Source organism: Chroicocephalus ridibundus, chromosome 8 (genome assembly GCF_963924245.1).
Source record: "Chroicocephalus ridibundus chromosome 8, bChrRid1.1, whole genome shotgun sequence".
Taxonomy (NCBI): domain Eukaryota; kingdom Metazoa; phylum Chordata; class Aves; order Charadriiformes; family Laridae; genus Chroicocephalus; species Chroicocephalus ridibundus.
The window spans coordinates 52064915-52082320 of record NC_086291.1 but is presented as its reverse complement, the minus strand read 5'-3'; the positions used below and the strand labels follow the sequence as shown (position 1 = coordinate 52082320).

Genomic DNA, 17406 nt, shown 5'->3' with positions numbered 1-17406 from the left:
CTGTGACTGCGAAGTGTCCCTGTCTACTTCCCAGTCCCTATCGTCCCCCTGCTATCCACTTGGAGCCACTCAGAGGGACATGATACTAGGCTAGAGGGACCTTTAATGTAGTGCAATACAGCTGCTATGTTATGTCACCTGTTTCTTGAATTACTCCACTTGAGTATCTTCACTGATTTACAGCCTAACACTTGCAGAGGGCCTTCCACACCAGCACCAGAAAGACAGTAAGATTTGAAGAGGCTGAGGGCCTTTCCTACGCAATTTCCCTCATAAGTAATATTGCTCATAGGAGCCTCCAACCACTCAGTCAGGATAAATGAGGCAAACAAGCTGCTTTTGTGGAAAAGTGTCCAATCTTACCCTGCTCCCCAGCAAGTCGCCAGACCACAATGCGCTCTCAGGTATATTTGCTTCCGGCTAAATGTGAGGCAGAATAAGAGCCGTAGCTCTCTGCAGCTGGGATCTGAAGGCACAATTACCACTGTCTTTGCCAAAGGCTTTACAAAGCCAGCAGACTACAAAGGGGTGGTTTGGACTGCAAAGGAGACTTGTTTTTAGGGACTCTTGTGACCTTAGGTTGCCAAAACTACTCTTTTGAGGACTGGACTGATACCAACAGGTTGCTTCTGACCTCTAAGCTGAGCCAGTCAGACCTGAGGGAGGCAGATACTGGGGGAAAGAACGTATCTAGAATTTTGTAATATTTCCTGAATTCCCTCTGCAAAGTAGTACCAGTAGTTCTTAGAATTTTTAGTTCCTAGACTATAAAGTTTGCACCCATGGAGAGACAGCCCTTTGCTCTTCCTTGCACACAGCGTGTAGTACTATCATAGTGACGCTACATTTACCCAGCATCTGGCTTTGAAACTAGGTCAATACAGCCCTATTCCAAATGCACAGGAGTTTAAAATATTCTCACCTGTCCTTAAAGAACCTTCGAAAACCAAATGCCACCAACTTCAGAACTGCCTCGAACACAAAAACTATGGTGAACACATAGTTGCAGTACTTCAGAGCTTCATCCAGGGACTGAAAAGAGAGACACCAGTTAGACCAGCCCACGCTATCCTCTCCTAGAGCCCCTGCAGAGGGACTGGCAGGCACAAAGATGGCATAGGCACACAGATGTAAGCAGTAAAGTCATAATGGCTTGCAGAGCTCAGTTACAAAACTGCACTAAATCACACCCCAAAATTCAAATAAAGGATTAGACATTGATGCAAGCAAAAACCTCATAAGCGCTAATACTAGTTGTGCTAAAAATGACAAGAGCTATCAATCCCCCAGCTTCAATGCATAAATTGTTCAGACTCTGGGACAGAGAGAAAATCTTACCCCTTCCCCTAATAAACTTCACTTCTTCTAAACTCTCTAGTCTTGGGTAGAATAAAAGACTTGATGGATCATTTCTTTGTTCCAGCATGGCAATCCTGAGGACAATGGCTTTGCTTAAAACCCTCAGAAAAATAAATAACGTTGGAGATGGATTAAATCTTGCCTTCTTGAAAAATGTCACATCTCTAGAGCGGGGCAAAGTATGTCCATATTTGGTGCAATGTTCACGCTCTCTATAGAGCTGCTCTCGGAAGTTAGGAATCTGCAGTGTTTATACTTTACACTGATGAGTGTTTACAATGGATTTCATTGGAACCGTAGGCCAATAATAGCAAAAGAATCTTGCTAGGACCTTAAAATAGCTGCAGAGTGAAACAGCTCCGGTTGGGTAGGGATTTGGGGAGAGGAGGGAGGGAAAGGGAATTTCGTTAAATGTAGTATAGGTCTCTCACAATAAAAAAATGGTAACAGTGAACATCAAAACAGACACAATTGGAAATAAGATGCAATAGAGGAGTCTGCAAAGCAATGCCTGCTTTGTTGACAGAGGAAGCCTCAGGACGCAGGAAAGCTTTCCTCCTCACATTTGTGTGATGACTGTGCTTTGCTGACCCCAGCTCTGTGGCATGACCACGCACTGATTTTTTGGGAATAAGAGCGGAAATTTTTTCATCTGTTGGCATTCCTCAACGCACCACTATCCCTATTTTTGTTCCAGTGTCTAAAATAAAATGGCAACTTAAAAGTATGTGGGACAATTTACTATTTCATCTGAAGCACGCTGCCTGAGCCTGAATTCTCTTATCTTTTGTGATGGCTTGCATTCAGACTTACAACAGTATGTTTTACATGAATGTAAACCAAGTATAAATACGACCTAATTTGGATAAATAACATTTACATGGGAAACAAAGGCTGTTATGCAAAGGAATTATGGGGGCAGAACAGCACGGAATCAGCTGGCGTAAAACACACAGGCTTGGTGCCCCTCTGGCTTAGCTTCTAGGAGGCATTTGCAGGTTATCCGGCAGACCATGCGATACTAGAAACGTAAACACCAAGCCCAGAGCTCCATGAATGATAATGCGATGGAAGATTAACACATGCGGCAAATAGACAGGCTATATGATTTATGCCAAAGGTTTTCTTGGGAAAGAACGATTGTATGATACATAAAGAAAAGAAGGGTTGTATTTAAGAGTTGGTTTATTCTAAACTCGTTGAGGAAAAGAAAAGTTGCTCTGCATGCGTTAACTTCATGTTTCTATCTGTTAGTGGAATATTCTAAAACTCTAGAAAGGTTTACAGTTTGAGGGTCAGTCATGTCTGTGATCAGGAAATATTTGGACTGTTTTTTTCCTTGTTGAAGTTTAGTTCACTCTCCATTAGCCTTATTCTGTTTTCTTTTATGCAAGAACAGGGAAATCAAACTTTTGGCTGAGGCAAGTGACTCCCATCTGGCCTAGAAGTTAGACGGATTGCAATGCTGAGTCTGGAGCCTGCTGAGGCTTTCAAACAACAGGGAATGCTTCCAGGGAAGCAGGGCCAGCTGCAGACTGGTCAATGGTATCCCAAGGGAAGCCTGAATGGTCCTCAGGTCCTCTGCTACCCCATGCTGCTGTGTTTCACAGCCAACATGTTGCTGGGTGGCTCTTACCTTTGGCTGGTTGTAGTGCTCCATCGACATAGTGATGACATTGACCCCAATGATGAATGTGATGAAGAGGTCGAGATAGTGGCTGGTGCAGAGGGTGTGAATGTACTTCCGTGCTGGTGAATAGTCAGCATAGTAAGGCCTACGTTGGGCTTCTGTAGAAAAAGAGAAAGAAAGGCAATGCAATGAATGCAGGCCCTGCTGCACGGTTGGCAGCCATTGCAACGTGCCCTGTGGGTCATATCTTACACACGCCCAGACGCAGGGCAAACCCCATGGGAGAACCGATTCAAGCAAGCCACGTGAAATGGCCAAGTTCTACCTAGCAGCGAGGCCTTCAAGAACTGCAGTAGCGTTACCACGCTGAGCCAAACCTCTTGTGCCTGCAGAAGGGACCTCCACAGCTTTGACAACCAGGTCCTTTTTTCTCCCAGGTGCTCTCTGTCTTTCCTGCTCTGTCTCAGGCTACAGGACAACCTCTGCACTTAATGGGACTCTTGTCACAAACCAGAAAGGGTGAGAAGCAGGATGGAAATGAGACCCAAAGCCAAGAGAAAAGCTTCAAACCCAGCAAAGCTTCAACTCCAGTTTAGAGGAAAGGCTTAGGGCAGGTCTCTGACAGGCACCTCTCCTAATCCCGCTGATGTCAGGTATATTCCACGTAAGAGAAGAACACAACCTGAGCTCAGCTTCTGTGACAGAAGACTTTTGGTGTATTTTAAAGGTCTAAAGAAAACATAGCAATGCCTGTGGCAAAGTAGGGCACATGCGTGAGGGTTAGTAGCACACAGGAGAGCATCAACAGCAATGGAGCGGGGGGGAGTTCAGCATTTGTCTCTATGAAGACTATCAGCACAAGCTCCTCTGGAAATATAAAAACAAGGGCATGGTTCCATCTAAAAAAATCATTCAGGCTATGACGGCATGGATTTTATATCTCTGCCTCTGGTTGTGACTCCTCCTTTCTTCTCCTTGAAATGGGGAAATTTCTGCACATGAGCAAGTTCCCGGGGCTGTTCCAGGGAGAGTGTTTGGACGCTGCCCTGTGACTCAGTTGTATTTACTGTGTGTGTCTCTCTTAAATTAGACTGTGACCACAAGATGGCTGTGGGCACTCAGATGGAGTCAAATTCTTTTCAAACTTAAGAAATGTAAATATTCAAAAAGTGTACTTAAGGCCAAAGTCAGCATTACTGTAGATTTTGCAAGTGGAAGAGACACGTTAGGTCATACTAAGTCAGAGCAAGATTGTTCTTAACAGGGAGGCTCTTTTTGCAAATGTTTCAGCAAATTCTGCTTTAAATGCATGAGGAGCTGGGAAGAAGGAGTTTCTTCACCTTAAAAATAAGGAGGGAAGGAAGTCCAAAAGTACTCAGTGCCTCCCTGAAATACATCTTCCACTCCTCTCATACTGCTAATATCTTTCAAATGGAGTGACTCTTGAAATGGGGGGGGTGTTTTTTTTTCCAGTGGTGCAGCTGATGCCAGATTAGAGTCCAAAATCCTAAAATAAATTGGATAAAGAGAAACCGAATCTGTTGCTCTCTTTCAACTGATATTATTTCTGGTAGTTACAAGTGGAGCGGAGGCATTTGAAAAACATTTCCTTCTGACCAGGGTCACCTAGGCTTATTTTTTCTGCTAATGGGTGTGGAAAAACAAGATGAAAGCAAACACAATCGTTTTTGAATACATTTTTCTGTTGCTTTCATGTGCCTTAGTCCTACTGGTCATCTTGGACTGGTAGGGAGGTCTTTGCTACTGAGCTTGGCTAATCTTCCAATGTGTCTAAAAAATAATAATAAAAGCATTGCAGTATAATGTTTACTTAAGTCTGTACAATGTGCTTTCATGTGTATTCAGAATTACGACACACTTTTTTTTTTTTGTTTGAAATGTCTTCTTGGGAATGCAAAAAACCAATTTGTTGGGAAGTCCGAGAATACCCCAAATAATCAAATGTTATATTAAGGGACTATTTATTAATGACTAATGGTTGATTAATGGATCTCAGAACGTTTGCAGTGATGGGCAGTGTGCGAATACACTGGATAGCAGCACATGAGGAGAAGAGGCTGCAGGTGATGGCAACTACTCTTTAACCTGCCCAAATGGAGCCATTAACTATTCAGTAAAAAAATCTGATGTTTATTATGTTTTATAAACTACTTATCTAATTCTAAAGCATAATCACAAGACGACATTTTTCACTGTAAAGCTGCTGAACAGAAAACCTTGTAGGCTGCCTGTCAGCAACACAGCTCTCTCTTTACATGGGCTAGAAATACAAATAGTAAGGAGGAACCACCCAGCCATGAAGGTGGGTCTGTTTTGTTGCGTGAAAGCATCTCAGAGATCTGTGTCTGTACACTCTGCCACTGCTCAGCGCTGGCTATGCCTGGTCAACTGGTTCCTCAGAAAACTTGGGACAGGTTTAACTTGAACTGGGATGAGGGAGCTCTAGGAAACGCCTTATACTCGTTTAGGATGCACTACATCCCTAAAGCCAGGTTAACAGACGAAAAAGAAACTTCTCCTGGGGGGACACATACAAGGACAGTCTGGGATAAAGTTGACAACGCTTCGAAACACATGCAACAACACTGTCATGCTCAGTGCAGTAACCCATGCAATGTCCATTAGAGGAGATACCGCTCATGCGAGGCTAACGGTGGTGAGCAGGGGTGTGCAGGAAGGACAGGCCAGCTTCTGCTCTCAGCGATGTTGGTGTTAGGCTGGGGTGATCCTGTGAAGGCAGAGGGGTTGCAGCAGGGTGAAAGCAGTGAGAGATCAGCAACACAGCTTCAGTGCAGCTCTGACCCGCTCCAAGCAGGAGGGCGGCTGTGTTTCAGAGGCCCCCAGCTCTGCTGGGTCACTGCTCATTCCCGGTCCCTTTAGGAACAGGAGTTTTACTTCAGTCAACAGCACAGCAAGGGGTTCTGGCCTCCTTTCAGATCAGACACGCATTTTTACCTCTTAGTGAGAATATACTATGTTATTCCCCTCAGTTTGGGTGTAAGTGTTCACTGCACACACCTACTGCTACAGCGTGCTCAACCACAGACGTGGAGCCTGCAACACAACCTGCATGAGGAGAACAGTGGACCATGGGGACGTGGGCACAGCAAAGGGAGGAGATCTAGTGCATCTTTAATCACAGTTGGCAAAATGCAACCTGTGCCTGGTTTCTCCAGGGAAACGGTTTCTGGGATGAGAGTCCAACCAGACAACTAGCAGACTTCTATCAAACACAGACAAGTATCCCTTCAGCTGAGCTCATGGTTTGAATTGGTGGAAATGCAGGAAGGAAAGGAGCAACCATCAAATATAAGCAAAAGGAAAACCACAGTCCTTTCTCGCCCCCACTTCTGGATGTTGGCTAATGCTTGAATCTCACCTCTCTGAAGAGTATTTAAACTTCTTTGCTTGTGATTCTGCTGACGTGAAAATTAATGAAGCACTGTCTCCTAGCTTAAAAGCATTTAGGTTGGCATTACAATTGCTAGCTACAGCTCCTCCATTATTCTCCTCTGCATGAAACATTAGAAAGCCCTAATGGGTTTATATGCACGCTTGGCACAGAGTAGCTCTATACCTGCAGCTGCCTGGAAAAATAAGCAAGACGGTTTGATAATTCCCTAGTTGGAAATACTAAACACTCGGATCTGCAGTGCCCAAAATTTTAGTTACAGCTCAAATGTTTCTGCTGGATACAGAGATGGTTCTGGCATTGAGAGGATGGACTGACTTAACTACCACTGTGTGCTGCCCACGATCGCTCACCCCCAGAGAGCAAGGCTTACAGTCAGTACTCTGAAAGGCATCTCTGCTGGGTCTTAAAACAAAACTGGCCTCTTCCTTCTACAATACCCAGACATTCAGCTCTGGGAAATGCCTCAGAGAAACACAGCTGTGGCCACGCTCCTCTCCTACAGAGTGGAAATGAGGAAAAAAGCATTTGCCTTTTATCACTTTTCAGGGTCTTCCCAGGGACCAGTGACTTGGTGACACTACTGAAAGGCACTCTCTGCTCCCCAGCTAGGACCTCTCTGGGCTGTTATCAGGCATTTTGAGCTTTTCCAGCGTTGCCTGCGCTGCTTTCGGCCCACAGTGTCACCCAGACCCCGCTTGCAGCCTTTGAAGCCCAGGGACTGCCTGTGTTTGACCTGACATCGTGCTCTGCTCAGCGGCCCAGCAGCTGCTGCCTTCACAGCAGATACAGGCGGGTTGGATTTGGCCCCGTATGCTGAACACAGAGGAGATCAAGACGATCCATGTGGTTTTAATCAAAAACCTTAATCTGGGGAGGCTGGTTTCGGTCTGTGTCTTCTGAAAACCTCATTAAAAGGTTAGGAGCTGCAGGATTATTAAATTACACTACACTTATTTACATAGTAGATACAGTGGATGGAGGTAGTGGTTGCATCAGAAAAATATTCTAGTTTGTCTTGAATTTTTACCTTCAGACGAAAAACTACGCTGTGCAGTTCTGCCTTTAAAATATATATCAAATGCATTTCTATGGTATATTCAATCCCCTGCCCTCTTTTCTCACGTGAGCAGAGTTAACTGGTGAACCCAGCGCCTTCTTTCAGTGCTGGCCCTGGCCTCAGCTCAGGTTATTGCAGCCCCGTCATGAAGGCTGGACCCTGCGGCTGCTGCTGCTGTCACGACAGCAGTGCCTCGCTGACATGTTGGGTCCATGAGCTCCGTTGCCAGTGCCTCAAGTGATACTTGTCACAGGAGCAGTTGGAGTCAAGACACAATGACAAGGGGTGTGGGGTATCACCCTGCCCCAATCCCTTCGTGAAAGTGGCCCTCAGAAACTTTTTGGAAAGGTCTGAGGTGCTGCTTGACAGCAGCAATGTGGGCTGAGAGGTACCTTCCTCCAGGTGCCTAAAAGGCCTGAAAATTACCCCCAAAACAGACACATGATGATTTCCCATCCCAGCCACATGGGGGCCAATGGAGGAGCTATGTTCTCCTGCAGGGCTGCGTCCTCCACGGAGCAATCCCTCTGCCAGGCTCACAGCTCTGCACGCAGGGTCCAAATCCTGGACCCAGCCTGCAGAGCCTGGGATTTGTACCCAGGGCCTCCTTGGATGGGACTGTCCAGGCACTGATAAACTGAGGCTTAACCCATTCCCAGGCCTGAGCCCAAGCCTACTGCGGCTCAATGGTGTCTTTTCTGTGTGCGTAGGTACCTACAGATGTCCAAAGACCTCAATACACAGAAACACTCATGGTGGCTACACACAGAGCACATTACGGACAGGAGACGGGACGCAAAGACAAGATGCCAGGCAGACAGGGCAAGTCCAGATGGATGGGTGTTGCTCAGATAGCACATCTGTTAGCTGTACTGGATTTTACTCATGTTAACAGCCCTAGTTCTTCCTGCCTTTATGGTGACTTTAGGCCAAATGCTAGAAATGACAACTGAAGTAAAAGCAGGGCTCTCCGCTAGCCTTTCCAATGTAGCCTCCTTGCTCTTCTGCAGAATCACTGGTCTCTTGTGCCCATCCCGCCCCATGGGGACTGGCCTCTCACACGCTCTTCTCTATGGGTGAGACACACGGCACTGGGGCATGTGGAAAGCTGGCCATCACCGTGCAGTGTCCCACGTCTGCCCGTGCACGCAGACACTCCCCCACAGAGACTCTGCCACGCACGGCACCAACCACATCTCACATCTTTCTGAGTCTGCCACATTTTTTCACCAAATCCACAATCTTCTAAATTACCAAGGAGGTGAAAACTGCTCCCATTTAAATTAGAAAAAAAAAAATCCATTAAAATGTAAATAGTAATCTTCCAAAATGTGTATCAGATGTTTGATTCCACCTTGTCAACAACTCAAATTTGGATGCCAAGCTGTCCATGTGAACAGAGGCAGGTAGGAGACCTCAGAGCCCGACGATCCGAGGTAACTTCCTGGAAGCCCAGCACATGGCCAAACGTTTAGCCTCTCAGTTGCTCTATTGGACTTGATCACCTTCCAGAAAGCTGTCCTCCTCCCCGTGTGCTCTCAGTGAAATGTTACAACCCACGTCTGTGCAATGCTTGGGTCTGCAGTCTGAAATGTCTCCCTGACTCTATCCTTCGAGATAGCTGGATAAAGAGGGGCAATATGTAACAGTGTCCACCACTTTGACAGGGACTGGCTCTTTTTAGTGTCTAAGAAGTGAGCCCCAGACAGGCTTGTAATAAGATTTGCTTACTAATCAGCAACAGCAACTGGCTGTGGTTAAGCTACCCCTCCTTACCTGTGCCCCAGTCTATTTTCTCTAAGGATGCTTAATGTTCTTTAATAATCTTCTTTTTCTTTTTTTTTTTGTATAAACTTTAAGTATATCTGAACGTCTTCTTGGGTCAGCACATTGGGGTAGAAATACTGCACCAGCAAGGGGACTCTTGAGAGCCTGAAACTGATTTTTTTTTTGTTGTGCTGGAAACACTGCCTTCAGGATTTCCACTTCTAATCCTAGCTGCAACCTCAAACTCAAAAACCAAAATGCAAAAAGGGAAATGAAGCTGCATTTGAATCCTTCTAAATCTCTGAAGAGATTTAATGTCTGTTTGCGGCTAGCTAGCTTGATCTAGATTTCATTCTAACCCAGCTATTTAACTCACAACAAACTAAAATGAAATGGGCTTGGCCTTCACTGTGGTATCAGGTCAGTCTGTCGTTAAGGCCCTGTGGAGACCTTGGCACAGACATTTAGTGCTGAGGTCTCCCATGGCTCCAATATAGAGGACCACAAGAGCAGGAGAGGAGCTGCGGGGGATACAGCTGCCTGCCCTTCAAGTGTGGATGGGCGGAGGAAAGTGGCTGGGGTTTCTACTAGCAAAGCCTCTGTCTGCTATGTCCGTGGAGCCAGGCACAAGGCTATTCCATCTAACTGCAGTTTTCCCAGCTGAAAACGGCTACTTATGGCCTGATGTTTGGGAGACAACTAGCCATTTGTCACAATGAGATATTAGGTCCTTACAGGAGATTACACAGGGCAGCACAGTGCTAGGCAAAGAGCCACAGGATTGCTGAGGCAAGCAGGGCCAGAAGTACTCAAACCTTATCCCTGACTAAGCTGATCTTTGATCACAGTGGCCAAGCCATGTTCCCTCACTTACTTCTAAAGAATGCTTGCCAGCATCTCATACAGGCTATTCCTGTCCACTAAAACTGGCTGGGAAGTCAGTGTGGCTGGTTTCCTGGCAGTTTCCCTGGGAATACCCACCAGATGCTACAGGCAGCTTGTCCCTGGCGGAGCCTGCCAAGGAGCAGCGGAGGTGAGAATTAATACACGAGAACCCCTGGGAAGGTTTGGGTCAGGAAAAGAGCACAAGCTCAGGTATTTTTCTGGTCTGGTTTGATGGTCCCTACTAGATCGACTAAGAAGCAGATTTCAGCTAAAGGCCTTCTGTTGCACCCTAATGACCTTCCATCTGGCCAGTATTTCCATGTGGACTGTTTGCAAGGACAAACTGGGTCCCAGCATATTGCTCAGCAGCGAAGGGCTCCCCCAGCCTGCGATGGGGCAAGCATCTCTTGTAATGGACATCTTCCAGGGAATATTCTGGACAGCCCCGTCTTGGGGCTCCATTCCTCTCCCCAGGGCTGTCGGTTTGTTCATGCCCTCATGCAGCATGTTTGTGGCATGCGGGGCCATGCGCTAGGACTCTAAAAAGCATCGCAATTATTTCATCTAAGAAAAGAATTAATAAATCAAACCACCACCATCATCAGATGCAAGCGGCACATTAAGCCACAGGGCTACCCTCGGGACTGGCCTTCACGCACACAGTAAGCATCGCAGCTGTTTACTCACTGCATCCCTCAGTCACACCGTAAGCTCCCGCTCGGTGCTTGGGACACCCTTTGCCTTGCAGAGAGTGGGAGAGGACTCTGCTTGGAGGAGGATTTTCTCCCCAGCCAAGTAAACAGGTAATGCTTTACATCGGGCTTGTAGAGGACAATTCCAGGGTGTTGGCAACCCAAGACTTAAGGTACCGCCAAAGAGGTAATGAAGCAAAACAGCCTCTTGAATCCCATGGAAACAAAACCAAAGAAAAACGAAAGTCTTGCTTTGGGAGCAGGCAGGGCTCAGAAAGATTTTGGTTTGTAACGCAGTCTACCGACCAGACAGGTATATCTCCTTACTCCTGCGCTTTTTCTCCAAGCGTCTCAGCCGCTTCTCCTCCCGACGCCGGGCCTCCTCCGCCTCCTGGTGTTGTCGGCACTTGTGAAAGTTCTCCACCACCACTCCCACAAACATGTTGAGCACAAAGAAGCTGACGATGAGCAGGAAGGAGATGAAGTAGAGAAGCATCCAAGGGTTATGGTTCTGGATGGGCTGGTGAGGTGAGGAATTAAAAAACAAGCGAGAAGAGAATTGGCATAGACAAGATGTGTATAAGTCAGGATATTGGTCACTCTGTAGCAATAAGACAGCACAGTACACTTTTGTGGGGAGGAGGAGAGGGCTAGGAGGAGTGAGGAGATTTTTCCCAAACCAGTTTCCTCTCATGTACTTTCTCACCGACTAGAATTTTACTTTTGTTGTAAAACCCACCCTAGCCTCTGTAAGTTGGCTTACAGGATTTAATTATTTGGGCGTTTATTTCACACAGCTTAAAATAAATCACAGTGGATGTGCATCATCTCACCTGTGACATCACTTTAGTTAAAGACAGGCTCCAGGTTTTGGTTTTTTTTTTTTTTTTTTTTGAGAAGTGGGCTTACGGTTAACGTTTCTCAGTTGTTATGAGATCTTCAGGAGCAGGGGAAAATTAAGTACAAAGTGTTACTGTAGGTACAATGGGGTACCACTCATCTAAGATTCTTGACTTTCCTTTGCAAATGCCACATAACACACAAACTTAACAATGTCTCTTTCACAACATTTCAGGTTGTTTCCCATCTTGTGCGAGTTTGCTCTTATTCATCATGCCTTCCGTGAAGTTGCAGTGCAATGGCACATGTGGCCCTCCTCATGTACCACCAATCTAATCAAAAACCCCGTCAGTGTTTTTTTGTGTACTACATGGGGTGCAGCCACTGTAAAAGCTACTCAGCGGAGGATGGAAAACCTTGGCAGCACAATGGGCAGTCAGGACCTCAAGAAGGTCTTACAGCTCTGCTCTTTTCCTGGGACAAACACCAGAGTCATCCAGGCGTGAGACTTCTGAGAGCAACACATCTGAACTCTGCAGTACATTTACCTGTTGGTCAATACCCACGGCATCCAAACCATCATACATGATGTTCACCCAGCCATCTTTGGAGGAGAGGACAAACAAGGACATGAGGGCCTACAAGAAAACAAACAGAAGAGATCGGTCTTGCATTTTAGTTCCCAGAAAAGAAACTAACAACAGACAATGCTCAGCAAAACCAATCCACAGCTCCAACGTATCGTCTGCCTGAAGTTGGTGGAGAAACGCAACATATTGTGGCTTGCTTTTACCTATTTCCATATGTGACTTAAAAGTGAGCAAACTATGGTCGTTAACGCTCCTTTTCCCTCACATACAGGCTGACCTTTGCTGAGACACGCCAGGCTTTCTATCACCAAAGCCTGATTAAAAATCACTATGTCAGGCTGGCCCAATGTCATGAAGTTTTAAAGAGCAATAACATATCTCAGCTCCTACTATGGGCTGTCTTGCTTATCAGCCAGTATAAAGCACCTTATTTCTTTAATTTGCAAACATAACAGCTAGAAGTCGAGACTAAAAGTGACAGTTGAGGTCCATACATGAGAGACTGCATGCAAAAACACTGGCTTTAAGACAACACTCTCCTATAAATAAGGAATTGTATAACCCTAGGAAGTCCAGCTGCAAGAGATCCAGAGGGGACCTGATCCATTTTACCCAGTTAGGGTTGATTCATATAGATGAATGCCTATGTTGTTCTTGGAAACTTCCTACGATGAAGGCTCTGCACACTCCTCAAGGAATACATTTCAAGTGCTCATCCATTAAACTGGTACAAAAAATCCCTGCAATAAGGACTTTACCTGTCCCAAATTGTCAAAATTGTACTTCCGGCGAACCCATTTGTAGCGTGCGTTAGTGCAGTCAGTCTTCGTAGTGATGTTTTTTACATCAGGACCATCACAGTAGTAGAACTTGCCTTTAAAAAGCTGCATTTCGGAAGCAACAAAAAAAGAAAAAACAAAAAAGAAGCAGCATTGAAAAGTCTGTCCCGATTTATCTTTCTTTCCCCTAGAAGAATGGTTTGCCAAGTTCAAATTGCCTTCCTTCCAGCTCAGATACCTGTCTTAACACACGCGGCAGGAAAACAGCTCTGGTGAAACCCCAGGCCCCGAGACATTGTGGTGTATTGCCTCAGACACAGAAGGAAGGTGATCCTGCAGGCCTGCCCGGTCTTGTTGGGAGGATGACTATCTCCCCTCTGAGGAAGAGGTACTATATACATCGAGCACACAGAGCCGCAAGAGATCTTGGGAACTGGTCTTTCCCTTCCCTTGCCCTCCGGCAAGCTTAGCTGGTGCTGTGTTGTTCATCACAGAGGTCTGATCTCCTAATCCTGAGAACATTCCAAGGAGCAGATGCCAACCCCACCCTGGAGCATTTCTTCTGGGGCCTGGCTCTTCTTTTCCTAACACCTAACTGAGATCTTCCTTTGGAGAGACTTAAGCTCATTACTTCCACCAGAACCCCAGGGCTGTGAGAAAAACAGCTTCTCTTTTGCAGTAGTCACTTACAGATGGTCGTGGTGAGGGAAATACTCTACCTGGACCCCTAAAATCCCAAAGATAATGAAGAAAGCACAGCAGATGAGAACAATATTCCCAATAGGCCTCAAGGAGGAGATCAAGGTTTCTACCACCAGCTTCAGACCTGGGGCTCTGCTGATGACTCTGGAAAAAATGGCAAAACAATAAAGCTTTTAATTTTTATGCATGCCCTGTTATTATATGGTTGCTTTTCCTCCTCTGCTTGGGCTACAGTAAAGCTAACACAACTCTCCTCTATCTGCAGGCAGCATTCAGAGACAATTAGTGACTTGTTTGGACAACCTGAACATTCAGAGTCACATTAGGTGGAATTCAAAAAGGGTAAGACACCTTGTCAGCAGGGTGTCGGGCAACTGCTTACAAGTAATGGTGAGGAGGGAATACGGGCAGAATACCGGAGGTTCCCACTACAGGGCTACTTGTACCTCCGTCCAGACAGCTGATCCCCTCTGAGGTGTCTCCGATCCAAGCAGAGGGGCACACCCCAGGCAGGAGCCTGCTTCCTAACACAACAGGCGTAAAGAGCTTCACAGCGGTACAAGAGGGCATGTCTTGTCCTCTCTTCTACAGGCCTAAGTGCTTACCTGCCCTACTGGCCTGGGCCCCATGACAACTTTTCAAACAGAGTAATTTCAGTTTGTTTCCTAATTAGCTCCTGAACTGACTCTTAGCCAACAGGAACTTGCGATCAACAGCTCCACAGCCAAAGGGTCATCCCATTAAAGAGCAGCTCGCCTGCTTGCTGTGAGGCCGTGAGAGGCCAGGCATGCTCTAAGCACGGCCTAAAGCAGCTTTTGGGTATTACGGAGAACAAGTGTTTTCCTTTCCTGTATGAGTGCCTGGAGAACGGTTTTCCCATGGGTGCCTGAAAAATGTGTTTGCGTACGTAAGTGTAACTAGCCCAAGCAAGCTTTTCTGGGAAGGTGGGTGTTTTGAGTGAAGAACATCAAAGCTTTTTTTAGGAGGGGCCTGCAGAGGGCAGAGGGTATGAGTCCTTGCAGGTAGCTTGAGCTTGCATGGCTAATGATGCTTTTATGCCTGCCAAACACAGAAAAAAAGAGGAGAGTTGTATGCTGCAGGGACAAAGCATTTCAATAGGGTCTTGTTCAGCAGCAAATAATGTGTCAGTCTGAACTGCACCTACAAAGTGTTAGGAATGGTCCCCGGAGTAATCCTAGAAGAGGCTGTGATAAACGAAGCCGTCGTGAGAGGTGATGAATTCCTCTCTATTAATAGGATCTGGCCTAGTTATTCTCCAAGACCAATTCCCTTTTTTCCCCCCTTACGTTTACTTATGAATCGCTTATGCCCTGATTTCTGTTCCTAGATATGCGTGTTAGACAGGTGCCCTGAAGTGCTGCCAGGCCAAGGCTTGTCCAGGGTGACCCAGAGTGGCGCCTGGCACTGCAAGGGGACCCTGATGCCCCCAGCAGAACAGAGGGTGGGAGAAAGAGAGAAAGACAGAAACACGAACTTACTTGTCACTAAGGAAATACAGAGCAGCAGACAAACAGCTGTTGTTCTTGTGGTCATGGGCCTAAATAAGATTGCCTCTTCCTATTACTCTCATAAGCAAGCAGCTTTTCATCAGAAAGCCTACAGGTCTCTGGAGGTGCCTATCTTATTTCCCCTGAAATTTCATGAAAAAAGGCTTGTGTTTCTTGCCAAGCAGAATGGAAACTGAACAGGAGGCATGAGCTGATAAAAATCCCCCAAGCATTAACACTCTTTGTTATTGCATAATCGTAAACAAAATACAAATTCTCTTTATTCCTTTTCTCAAATACTGAAAGTGTCTTCCCGTCTTTTGCCTAGCTGAGAGCTAAATTGTTTTGCAGTAATGTTAGATATGCAGGCACGGGAGAGCAGGTATAGATGCTGGAGCTTATCGAATTATTCTCAGCACCTGTTCAATTGTAAATTCTCTCCCAGCCAATGCGACCTCTCTGCTTGGGAATGACTGTGAGGTTGTGCAGTTTAACAAGGAGCTAGACTGATTTGTAAAACGGTGATAAAAATGCAGCGTGGAGGAGGCATTCACTGCGCTAACTGCTTAAGCACGATAACACCTCTCACTCCAAACTCCATCCGCTCTTTTCCGTGCTGGTGAGGATGAATTATATTATAACTAATTTCACTGTTTTCAAACAGTTTCACTAGATAAGAGCTTCCCAAAGATGATTCTACTCATACTGTGTTTCAGCTTTTTGTGTTATTAAGCAAGACCTTGATGGATCATGTGCACTTTTTCAAACTCCTCATCTATCAACACAATGCAAACTAAGCCACTCTATTGGTGAATGTACCGGAGAGGTCTCAAGGTCCGCAGAAGCCTCAAAACGCGAAGGACACCCAGGATCTTAGCTCCGCCTGCCGATGCCATGGAGACAATAATGTCAATGATAGATACAAAGACCAGGACTCCATCCAGGACATTCCAGCTGCTCTGCAGATAGGTGTTCTCCCCAGAGAAAAAGCCAAGAGCTACCACCTGCAGCCAGGAGAAGAGACACATTTAAATCTTCACCCAGATCACAACTATGTGATGTCCTGGTCTTTGCCAGGACTCATTGTGAGCCATGGGATGAAGATGTAGTTACCTTAACCATCATTTCAGCCACGAAGATTGCAGTGAAGATGTAATTAGAAACACTTAGGAATATCCTTTCCTGTAAAACACAGAACAACAAAAAGAGGCAAATCATTTAAAGATGTTGGAAAATAAAAAAATCTTTCATCTTCCAGGGTCTTGCCCTGATAAGACCAAAATCTGGATGCTGCATCAAGGAAGAAAATGACTCAGGTACTCACTGTGCTGTGTGGGTCTATGTCTGGTCGCTCCAGTGCTATAGTGATGCAGTTGAGAAATATGAAGACCAGCACCACATGATCAAACATTTTGTGGGCAATGACCTTCTGGCACATCATTCGGAACCTGAAGAAATGGTAGGGAGAAAAATATCCTTCAGATGTTTGGGTCAGCACCACCCACCCGACACATCCTCAAAAGCCTTCAGCAGCTGTGGCACCAGCATCAGCCCAGGTGCTGAGCTCGTGTCTCCACAAGCTTCAGCTGTTATTATCAATGCAGTACACAAGATGTCAAAACACCTATTATTAATGCTGGTTAAACCACCCATGGAGTGAACCAGGCAACAATTCTGCCCACATATAACAGGAAAAGTTACCTAAAAATCATGAATTGGATTTCTAAAACTCTCAGTGCTTCTGCATCAAAGAGAGATTTTTCTCAAGGGAAGGCTAGCTAGAAATGGAGTATTCCATTACCACAAAAACATGGTAGGCTGGCATTTCACTGGTATTTCTTACCGATTCTGTGGGGAAAACAAGTAGAGGGACCAGTCTTCATGACTCTTGCACCACTGTGGTTTGTAGGGCTCCAGGACTTTACGAATTCGGTAGCAGTAACTCTGGATAGGAAAGAAGAAACACCTTTTCTTCCTCTTTTATTTTCCTGCCTCTTCAACTTTCACAGTCCTTTTGTGAAAGGGGGCAGTACATGGCACTTCATAGTGAGTGCAGGGAGTCACGGCTTTTGGGCAGGCATTGTCACATTTGTCGAACAAAATAGGGAGGGAAAGGGGTGGAAGAAAGGGGCTGCTGTGCAGTGAGATATGAACATAACAA

The 17406-nt window shown here is 45.8% G+C and overlaps 1 protein-coding gene across 2 annotated transcripts in view; it reads right to left on the bottom strand.

Annotated features, from left to right (window-relative positions):
- The window catches only part of CACNA1H (calcium voltage-gated channel subunit alpha1 H), a 125590-nt gene that overhangs the window by 23608 nt on the left and 84576 nt on the right, over positions 1-17406 (bottom strand). The window contains exons 16-25 of one of the 2 annotated variants that reach the window (XM_063342723.1): positions 17089-17189; positions 16570-16693; positions 16359-16427; positions 16065-16249; positions 13755-13881; positions 13015-13140; positions 12215-12304; positions 11154-11346; positions 2996-3147; positions 923-1032 (exon numbers count right to left, since the gene is read on the bottom strand). In XM_063342723.1, the coding sequence (XP_063198793.1) occupies positions 923-1032; positions 2996-3147; positions 11154-11346; positions 12215-12304; positions 13015-13140; positions 13755-13881; positions 16065-16249; positions 16359-16427; positions 16570-16693; positions 17089-17189 (1277 nt within the window). Of the gene's footprint in view, positions 1-922; positions 1033-2995; positions 3148-11132; positions 11347-12214; positions 12305-13014; positions 13141-13754; positions 13882-16064; positions 16250-16358; positions 16428-16569; positions 16694-17088; positions 17190-17406 lie in introns of both variants that reach the window. The other variant, XM_063342724.1, reaches the window with a different exon arrangement.